General features: G+C 37.7%; 1 protein-coding gene across 10 annotated transcripts in view; it reads left to right on the top strand.

The window, feature by feature from the left end:
• Nucleotides 1-8,702, top strand: part of RPAP2 (RNA polymerase II associated protein 2) — a 71,898-nt gene extending 63,196 nt beyond the window's left edge. For 5 of the 10 annotated variants that reach the window (XR_010590005.1, XM_042840562.2, XM_042840567.2 and 2 more), the window contains 2 exons: nucleotides 7,244-7,414; nucleotides 7,949-8,702. Coding sequence is in view for 8 of the 10 variants with exons in the window: in XM_042840562.2 (XP_042696496.2) it covers nucleotides 7,244-7,414; nucleotide 7,949 (172 nt within the window). In the remaining 2 variants the exon portion in view is untranslated. The remainder of the gene's footprint in view (nucleotides 1-7,243; nucleotides 7,415-7,948) is intronic. The other 5 variants (XR_010590006.1, XM_042840564.2, XM_065555536.1 and 2 more) reach the window with 1 other exon arrangement.
• Nucleotides 8,703-10,707: the final 2,005 nt, after the last annotated feature.

Consider the following 10,707-nt stretch of genomic DNA (forward strand, 5'->3'; position numbering starts at 1 on the left):
AAAATGATACATTTGACAGGTGACACCACATAAAACATTTCTGAGATTATAGGACTATAAGATTGTATTTGACATACTCCATTTTGTGATCTTAAAAATGTGTTCTAAAAGAAATGTAAACATTTTAATTAGTCATAAAATTAACAAGACCTGCAGACTTTCCATTAAGTTTGAATAAATGATCTGAGATCCTTTCTTTAAAACATGGGTGATTCATTACATAAGCAGATATCTTTATTTGGAGCTTGTAAATGCATTGGCCACTTACCTAGCCTTTGGAGAGGGGAGAGAGATCCCTTAAAAGACCTTGTTAGCAAAGAGGGGAACTAAAAGCGAGAACTAGCAACCAGGAGAGAAGAGAATAGAGAGGAAGAAAAGAGGATATCTTTATTATCATGGATATCTTCATTTCCCCTCTCCTCCTTCACCCCCCCCCCCCCAATAGCCTGGAATAGAGGGAGATCTCTGCACTTACCAAAGGTTGGGGGGGATGGAGGGGATCCTCAGCAGGTCTAAGGATGGCACCTAGGTTGGAAGTCCATTGTCACCTCTCTCTAGCTTACAACAATCAGTAATGTAGATTTCCCTACAGCAAAACTCTCTGCAGTCACTGAGCACACATTCGGTGCTGGCTGCAGGATGTGCAGATTGTGCTGCCTTTCAGGTGTTGCTAACGCTCACAATTATTATCAGTGGTGTCATGATATTTGGTGGTGTTTATAAAGACCCCAGTCTTGAAATCAAATTGTGATTTATTTATTTTTTTAAGACTCTCAGTTTACATTTTTTTTAAGTTTCTAGCCCTCATAGCTGTGGAGAACAGCTTGAAAATATGAACTCTAAATGCTCATAGCCAGAAAGCAAATAAGTAGAACTCTAAACTTATTACTACTTAGAATCTCATTTTTAAGTCAGCATCATGATATTTTGTCATGACTGGTGATTTTTGAATGCTGGACTTGGCAAAACTGTTTTTATCCTCTCTTGTTCCCTAATAACACCATCCATGAGGATATGTGCTCCCACTAGTTCCTCCTGCCTGGGTGATAAAGCTTCTCTCAGTACTTATTTCAGTTTCAAAAATGGTGAACAATATGAAGAGTGAAATGATCATCTTTTAGATCCATAGGCTTAATCATGGAGCATGTTGATGATCCTTTTGGAGCTACTTTCTGTAGAAAGCTTGGCTGCCAACATTTTTACTTGTTGTAAAAGCAGACCATTACATTCTGTAGGAGTAGGACTTAAGATCTGGCTTCTTTTCCTGCTTCTGCCACAAACTTTTTGGGTAAATTAATGTAGGCCTGAATTTTCAGCAGTAACGTAATTTTGGATACCCAGTTTAAGATACCTTAACAGAACCTGACTTTCAGGGGGCACACGGTGTTCAGAACTTTCTGAAAATCGGATCCTTTTAAAGATGTCTCAAGTTGGACAAAATCACTGGTCACTTTTGGAAATGTTGGCCTTACTCTCTGGGCCTGTAAAATGAGGATAGTATTGACTCTACCAGGGAGGGAGGGTGTTTGGGGGCTTAATTCAGTAATGTTTATAAAAGGTTTTACTCCCAGTCCTTGGACGGGAGATATTCTAAAGTAATCCTGTAACGACATGAAGACACTATTCAAGACCTACACTTTTCTCTGCATATATGTCTTGACCCAGACAGTGGCACAGGTATCTCTGTGAGCGGACTAGGGGTATGTCTACACTGCAATTAAAAACCCGTGGCTGGCCCATGCCACCTGACTCGAGCTCACAGGATTCGGGATGTGGAGCTGTTTATTTGCAGTGTAGACTTCCGGCCTGGGGAAGTAAACCTCTAAGACCCTGCGGCCACCTCGCAGGGTCTTAGAGCTTAGGCGGCAACTCAAGCTCAAAAGACTACACTGCAATTAATCAGCCCTGCAGCCCAAGTTCTGTGAGCCCGAATCAGCTGGCACAGACCAGCCGCAGTTGTCTAATTGCAGTGTAGACATGCCATTGGCATACTAGAACATACTAGTTAATGAAATTTACTCCATAAATACTGACTTTTTATCATCTCCAAAAATATTTCTGTATGGCTTCCCTTGTACAAAGATAGCCATACTCCTAAATGTACTTGTTAAAGCTTGTAAGAAAACTATTAAATAGAAAGCTTGTTTTTAAGCAGGAGAGCTGAAATTATGGAAACGTATTTCATGTTAACCAGATGTCATTTAATAACTTGGTAATAATGTGGTGGTGGTACTTGTCTTAACAAGAATTTTACTTATTCTTTCACGTGTAGCATATGTGGAGTAGCCAGCTTAACAGGGTTTTATCATAAGATGTAATTTGACATTTTCAGCTTTTTTTTTTTTAACTTTACAAAGACCTGTTTACCATATGGTATAAGTGGGTGTGTAGGAAACTACACTGCTTCACTAAATCTGATATATACGACCCTGCTTTTCCATAAAATGAGCATGAGAGTTCACTTATATCTACATACAGTACTAAGGCTGACACTTTCAAATGAACTGCTGACAAGTGCAAGTGTGTACAGTTGGGCATCTAAATTCACATTTAAGCAGCTAAACAAAAATGGCATGAGGTGCTGAGTGTCTGCAGCTCCCATTGACTTCAGTGGGAAGCTACTAGCTCAGCACCTCTGAAAATCACACCACTTTTAGATGCCCAACTTTAGGCAAAGTCTAAACAATTTGGCCCCTTTAAAAAATTATATAGTACATCTTAATTCAATGTCTGTTGTCCTCTTGTTTTTTTTAAAGGCCACTGTTTGTGACAAATGAATAAAATTAAGGAAGTTCCAAGGGCTGATTTGAGCTCTGTGTGGCTCAAAGCTTCTCTCTCTCTCTCCAACAGAAGTTGGTCCAATAAAAGATATAAGACAAGGCCTCACCTGCCTTGTTTGTTCACACCAGTAATTCTCTGTCATGTCTTAATGTTTCAGTATGTGAAAGTAAGCAACCTTCAATCTGAATGTTAAAGATGTCCCTGCCATGTCATTTGTACTTTATATAAAAAAAAAAAAAAAAATCACCAGTTTGCCTTGTCTGCAGTGGTGCTTCCTTGCACCTTAATTCCAGTTCAGTTTGCAGTTCTTTTAAAATACGTTAGAACTTATGGAGCTTTGAGTGTCACTGCATCCCTGAATTGAAGCAGTGCAGGTCATTTGAATTATTGATCTGATGGCTGCTTCAGAACTGTGGATTTTTGGTGTTTCAGTGACACTAGGACATTGGGTCCAAATCCTGCCCTCAGGTACTTGCATGCAATTCCCATTTAATTCAAGTAGAGTTTCATACCAGTATGAGGATAGCATATATGGTTTTTAATGCATCCTAAGAATAACACATGCAGGGCTGGCTCCAGGCACCAGCCTGGCAAGCAGGTGTTTGGGGCGGCCACTCCGGAGAGGGGTGGCACGTCCAGCTATTCGGCAGCAATTCGGCGGACGGTCCCTCACTCCCGCTCGGAGCGAAGGAACTCCCGCCGAATTGCCGCCGCAGATCGCGATCGCGGCTTTTTTTTTTTTTTTTTTTTTGGCTGCTTGGGGCGGCCAAAACCCTGGAGCTGGCCCTGAACACATGTTGCTTATAATGCAGCCCCATGTAGTGGTAATAGTTTTGAAATAATGGGGACTAGAAATGTGAAGCTTATTATGCTACACAGTGCAGGCTAAAATCCTGATCCCATTGAAGTCAGTTGCAAAACTCCCATTGGCTTCCACAGTGCAAGATCCAGCCCTATATCATTCATTGTTAGAAAAGCAGCTTCTGGATAACTGCTTTTAAATGGGGGGGGGGTAAAAATAGAGGCAGCTGTTAAATGCCAAAAGGACCCAGTCTGCCAACTGAGAAATTAATCATGTTCTATATGTGCTCATAAATATGTTTAATAGGCTGCATTGAGTCAGATTGTCTCTGCCCTAAAACCATTTCAAATTTGAATTTAATGCAAAAATACTAGAAACGTATACATAGCTGGATGAAATTGTTTGACCAAATCTCTAAGTAGTGCTTATCTGAAAAGTTTCAGAGGTTTGGCTGCTTCTTGCCAAAGGCCAAAAGTGGCCAAAATATTGATCCAGTACTGAATTTCTATAAAATGTGTTGTTCCTTAATGCACAAAAGTAACTACTGTTGTTCAGTAGCAAGACACTGACAGTATGATTAAGGAGAATACACCAATCAGAAGGCTAGTTTCTTGGCATAAAAATGTTGAGTCTTTAGCAAATAACATATAGTTTAAAAGTATGTGCACAAGTCTCTTGCTTTTTAAAAGTAAAAGCTGTAGCCCTCTGTAATTAGAGCACAACATAGAAAAAATCCTGAGATGAAAAAGTCTGTAATTCTGCAGTATTGCAGAGGTAGCATTTTGCAGTGTCACACGGTGTCGTACTGGCACTGGACAGGAAATTGTGACAACTGGTGCCAGTGGGTCATTATCATACACATTCTCTTTAATCCTGAGAGTGGATGGCTTGAAGAAGAAGAATGCATCTCCAGGCCTTTTCTCTGATATCCTTGTCTCCAGCCTAACTCTGAGGTCTGCTAATTCTTGGTCTATCAGTACTTCCTCAACTCCCCTACTGAGCACTTCTTACTAAAAAAAATACTTCCAGATCATCAGCTCCTGCCTTTGAGATACTCAGAATACCTCTTCTTGGTCTTTTAAAAAGAGTAGCCATCATTATCACGCAAATGACTGCTTAGTGCTATTTTTACATTGCATGGAGCAAATACTATTGGTACCAGTCCAAACATTAATGTAAAGTCCAGTTGTGAACATTGCTATCCTATGAAAGAATGGTGTTTACATGTCACAGCTAAGTTTTGTTCCATGTTGTGTGCTTACCTCATATTTCTTAGTGCTGCCATTTTTGAATAGTTTAAGTATTTAATGAATCTCCTAGATTAAACTCCAAAAGGCAATGAAAAGTAATCAAAATGTCATACTATATTAGACATCACCGAAATAAACATTTTACTACTTTTCTGTTCTTTCAGGAAATCAAGATTTTTTAAAACTTTTTTAAATGATTGTTTTTGTATTAATAAACAATGTTTACTTTGTTTTGTGGGATCCTTTGTGTGACCTACCCCTCTTTTGCTTAATTAAAGGCACCTTTTGTTTTAATTTGCATTTCTTTTAAAATGGAGATTTAGTCCTATCTCCAGTTTCCACAGAGGGTCTGATGTCAGAGTAATTACCTACAAGTAACACTCCCTTTAACTGCTGAATTTGTAGGGAGCTATGATATCTGCTTTTTTTTTCCTTTATATAAATTCAGATGTTTAGATGCATTTTTCAGAAGTTGTTTTCTAAACAATAAAAATAAATCTTTCCACTAGTGTTGCTGACATTTTCGGTTTACCGGGATGAATATGTTACATGAAACCGCATGTACCTGAAACCACTAATGGCAAAGAGGGGAACGTTTCACCAGTTATGTACAGATAACACAATAGTGTGAAATTTCCTTGCAGTGTTGACCACAGGTCTTTTGTGTAGACACTAAAATTAAAACTGATAGGAGGTAAAAGAAATAGTGTTTAACACAAGTTTTTTTATATAGACTTCCAACATACATTGTAATGGCCCCTTGTGATACAGTGAATGCCTATTAGCAGCACTGATCATGGGTCCACAATACAGAGCATATTTGATCCTGTTAATTGCGAAGTGCCCTCATCTCATGAAAAATAGGTCTAGCTTCAGTGCTACTGATGTTTAAGCCTGGGAACAAATATAAAGAGATTCAGCTGGCTCTCACATTCTTAAAAGTATTATGAAAATTAACCTGGGGTTTTTTTTAATCTCCTTTAGAAAAACAAAATTTTCAGAACAAGGAAGTTAGGGGGGTCTGCTTTGCTCACCAGTTTGAAGAATCAGGGTCTAATGGAAAAGTCTCTGCAAAATTTTGTTTGCGAACAGCAGAATTTTAAAAAGCACTACAGGGACCATGTTCATTTTTATACAAATGATTAGGTTCTTAAAAAGGCCAACTGATCTTTTTTAAATTTGCTTTAAAGATTAAATGTGTGGATCACTGAAGACATATTTATTATTTGATCCAATTACAGTATTGTGCTCCTTATGGGGTTGTTTTTTGAATCTTTGCAGCTGTTCCAATTTAGTTTTGCTACAGTGTTCACTTCTTAAAATCCATACTGTTTTTTTGTTATGAAAGAAGGCAGGACTGCATGTAAAGAGTTTAATATATTACATAATATATAGTAAGATAGAAAACATGTAAAATTGAAGACTGTTAATAACCCTGATTAACAGCATCTCAGAATCTAATTATGTCCTCTGTCAAAAAATAATTCTGACCAACAACAACACAGAGGTTCTTAAAATAAAATAAATGTATACAATCCACTGTATAAGAAAGTTATCAGAGACTGCTTCATGGGAACATATGTCCTACTGAGGAAATGCAGTGCTCTGATTACTCACCTACCTGCATTGATCTGCAGCTTCTGAGTGTTATTTTATTCATATTTCATGTGCCCAGTGGCAGTGGGTGAAGTTAAGTTAAATTTAATAATCTGAAAGGCCACTGTGGGAAGTTTCCAACTATTTGGAGAAATCTTGGCTTTAAAAAAAGAGCGTTTTCTACCTAAAAGCTTTTTCAGTTGTTTTGTTGAGACCTTTTTAAATAAACGGACAGAGGTTTTTCATTAGTAAACACACCCGGGTTCTCTAGAAAATAATATGAAACTCTATTGTGCCTGTGTCTTCTTCGTGACTAGGTAGATCTTGTGAAAAAGAAGGTTTCTTCAGCTACTCTAAAGTAAAATAGTATTTCCTACAGTTCTTACAACTGTTTTGTACAAGGAACTGCATAACTTGTACAAGATGAATGATCACTTTTGTGAAGACAATACAAAATTCTTGGGGGTTTTTTAAGTTACGTAAAACTTTAATCTTCAAAGCACATAATTTGATGTTGCCTGTTATGTAACAACTAATAGTTGATTAACTGCATATGAAACTAATCTCTTGCTTGATTTCATTTAGTTTAAAACTGATGGAGATTTGGTAAAAGCCACTAAAAGTTCACAATTTAATACTCATATGCTACATTGTAAACTTATAAACAATCACTTGTAATGTTATAAATGGGGCATGTCCTAGAAATATCTTTCCCCTTTGGCAATTGTTTAATAGCTGATAGCTCTGTATAAAGCACACCAGCCTCATTCAGACATTTAAAGTCCTCTCTTCTGTATTCAATGTCATCTTCCAGGTTGTCACAGATTATTCCAGTCTTTGCAAATTCTCAACAGAGTCCAGTATATACACAGTTCCTGTCCACGTTACTTGAAGAATTGCATTTCACTAAAGAAGATCTTGGAAGTTTAACAAGAATATTTAGACATGACAGCATGCCTGAATGGTCAGTCATCTCAAAACTATGGTACCTGGCATAAGATTTTTTTCGAACCAAGTGGATTCCCTAAAAGCAAATATTGTGACTGTAGATAGTATCAGTAAAGTTAGAAGATGGGTAAGGTGTTTTCAAAAAGGAAGAATATGTGCAGTATGGAAAATTAGTGTCACCATTCTGGCACTGAGTAAATGCTAACATAACTTTGTCATCTTGTCACAATATATAGTAATTTTCAATGGAATTTTACTTAAATTCTGTTAGCAAATATAAAACAAACTCTACTTTATGGGTACAGCATTTGAATCTTATTTGGCTTGATTTTTATTCAGATTGGATGGTTATAGCCAATTACCTTATTAAAATTTAACTCTTCAAAAGCTTAGATTTTATGTTTGTTAGAAACCCCCATTTTTGCTTATTAATGAGGTTAATTTTACTTTGAGTGGCAGTGGGGGGGGAGTAATTTTTTTATTTTTAGAACTAGTATTGGTCATACTTATTAGCTGATACACTTGTACTTTTAAAGTTACTGATCAATTTTTTCTCTGTTGTTACCCACAGAATGATGATGATCTCAAACCTCTTCTTTTTCACCTGAAGTCAGTATTGAAGTATTGCTATAGTGAACAATATTTTTTTTCTTTTGAGAGTTGAAATTAAGCATTTTACTTTGCATCCTGTACTTTCACGTCTGTTTCTTATGAAGGTGTTCTGAAATCTTTTTGGACAAGCTAAGTAGCACAGCATTAGTTCAATGTATGAATGAAGCTAAAATAAGTTTGTATGCTCTGAAAATTGTCTGAGGAAAAAGTAGTAAAGATCTCCATTTTTTGTTTCATTGCTAAATTTTAAGGCAAATTGTGCCCACAAGATTAGGGGAAAGAAAAAAAGAAAAGACAGAGCATGTACCAGTCTCATGGAAGGCGGGTACCATTACTGGCATCTTTTCTGCTGTTTCCCTGCATTGGGCAGCATTCTCCAGCAGAATGCTGAGAAGGGCAGCAAATATTTCTGGTCTATAGCCTCCCTGCCCCCCCGTGGCTTGTGTATCTATTTTTGCTACTTATGAAGATTGGTTTGGGTTCGAATTTCTGTAACATTTGAGAATTTAAAACTGATTGTGTAGCTGGTCATAGTTTGGCTTGCAAGAAATTCATGGTTTATTTTTGAATAATTAAAAAGACCTCATTTGAGCTTTATTTCAATAGTTATTAAATTTATTTTGTGATTGTTGCACTATTTAGCTTTCTAGACCAAGAACATCATGCCATGCTCACAGTGTAAAGCCGATTAATAAACATGCTTTGAAACCAAACTACTTGTAATTCTTAGTGTTGTCATAAGATGGTGTATTGTGCTATTCTTTACTTGCAGTCCATTGCTGAATTCACAATTTTAATTGTATTTTGACAAACCCAAAAAATTGCAATTCACTAAATGGCATTTGTAGTAAATTGAAAATGTCATCATTAGACTCAGACTCATAGAATTTAAGGTTAGAAGGGACCATCATGATTATCTAGTCTGACCCCCTGCACATTGCAGGCCACAGATATAGACCCCTAACCTCTGGCTGAGTTATTGAAGTCCTCAAATTATGATTTAAAGACTTCAAGTTACAGAGAATCCACCATTTAAATTTAAACCTGCAAGTGACCCATGCCCCCTGCTGCAGAAGAAGGCAAAAAAAAAAAACCCAGAGTCTCTGCCAATCTGACCTGGGAGAAAATTCCTTTCCAACCCCAAACATGGCAGTCAGTCAGACCCTGAGCATGTGGGCAAGACCTGCCAGTCAGCCACCTAGGAAAGAATTCTCTGTAGTAACTCAGAGCCCTCCCCATCTAGTGACCTATCGTCAGCCACTGGAGATATTTTTTGCTAGCAGTCTCAGATCAGCTACATGCCACTGTAGGCAGTTTCATCATACCATCCCCTCCATAAACTTATCAAGTCAGTCTTGAAGCCAGCTAGGTTTTTTGCCCCCACTGTTCCCCTTAGAAGGCTGTTCCAGAACGTCACTCTTCTGATGGTTAGAAATGTTAGAAAGAAAGACTTACTGTAATGTCAAGTCTAAACTTGTGGATGGCCAGTTATATCCATTTGTTCTTGTGTCCACATTAGAGCTAAGTAATTCCTCTCCCTCTGGGCTATTTATCCCTCTGATGTATTTATAGAGAGTAGTCGTATCAGTCTTATTTGGGTTAGGCTAAACAAGCCAAGCCTTTTGAGTCTCCTCTCATAAGGTAGGTTTTCCATTCCTCAGATTATCCGAGTAGACCGTCTCAGCATCTGTGCCAGTTTGAATTCATCTTTTTTAAACATGGGAGCCCAGAATTGCATGCAGTATTCTAGATAAGGTTTCAACAGTATTTTGTATAATGATACTAACACTTCCCCCTCTCTACTGGAAATAGCTCATCTGATGCATCCTAAGACTGCATTAGCCTTTTTCACAGCCTCATCAGATTGGCAGCTCATAGGCATCCTGTGATCAACAAATACACCCAGGTCTGTCTCCTCCTCTGTCACTTCCAACTGATACGTCCCCAGTTTATAGCAAAAATTATTGTTGTTAGTCCCTAAGTGCATGACTTTGCACTATTAAATTTTATCCCATTTCTATTACTGCTGTTTACAAGTTCATCCAGATCTTGTATGATATTCCACTCCTCCTCCCTATTGACACTACCTCCCAATTTTGTGGCATCTGCAAAATTTATTAGTACACTCCCACTTCTTGCGGCAAGGTCAATAATAAAAATGTTAATGTTAAATAGGTTAATTAGTTAAAACATTGCAGTAGTATTCGTTGTTAGGATTGATGTACAGTAACTCAGTTTTCAAGCAGAGTTTATTCCTTTGTTTTGTGACTAACTAGAGTCCTAAAGGGAACCACACATTTGATTAGTTATTGCTCGGTAGTTCCTTCACGATACTCAAGAGAGGGGAAGGGATATGTCTTCCTTAACAATAAGCCCGTGAAACATTTTTCCTAGAAAGCGACTTGGTGCATAAGTACTCAACTGTCTACTACCTATTTCTAACCTATTACTACATGGGAACTTGTATTCAGCTTAGTTACCAAACAGTTGAGTTTGAGGTTGGGAAGAGAGCTATGTGCTGGGCTAAAATATAAACTGTGTGAAGTACACAATGGAAAAAATTACTTTTAAAGACGAGAGCGTTTGAAGCCAAATTCTGATTTGGATAGAAGTTGCAACAGCTTGTAGCAAGGAGTTCTTATCAGCTACCAACACTTCACAAAGAATGTTGATGAGCGATGACCGTCAGAGGGGTGAAATATTGGAACGGCCTTCCGA

Source organism: Chrysemys picta, chromosome 8, assembly GCF_011386835.1.
Source record: "Chrysemys picta bellii isolate R12L10 chromosome 8, ASM1138683v2, whole genome shotgun sequence".
Classification (NCBI taxonomy): Eukaryota; Metazoa; Chordata; order Testudines; family Emydidae; genus Chrysemys; species Chrysemys picta.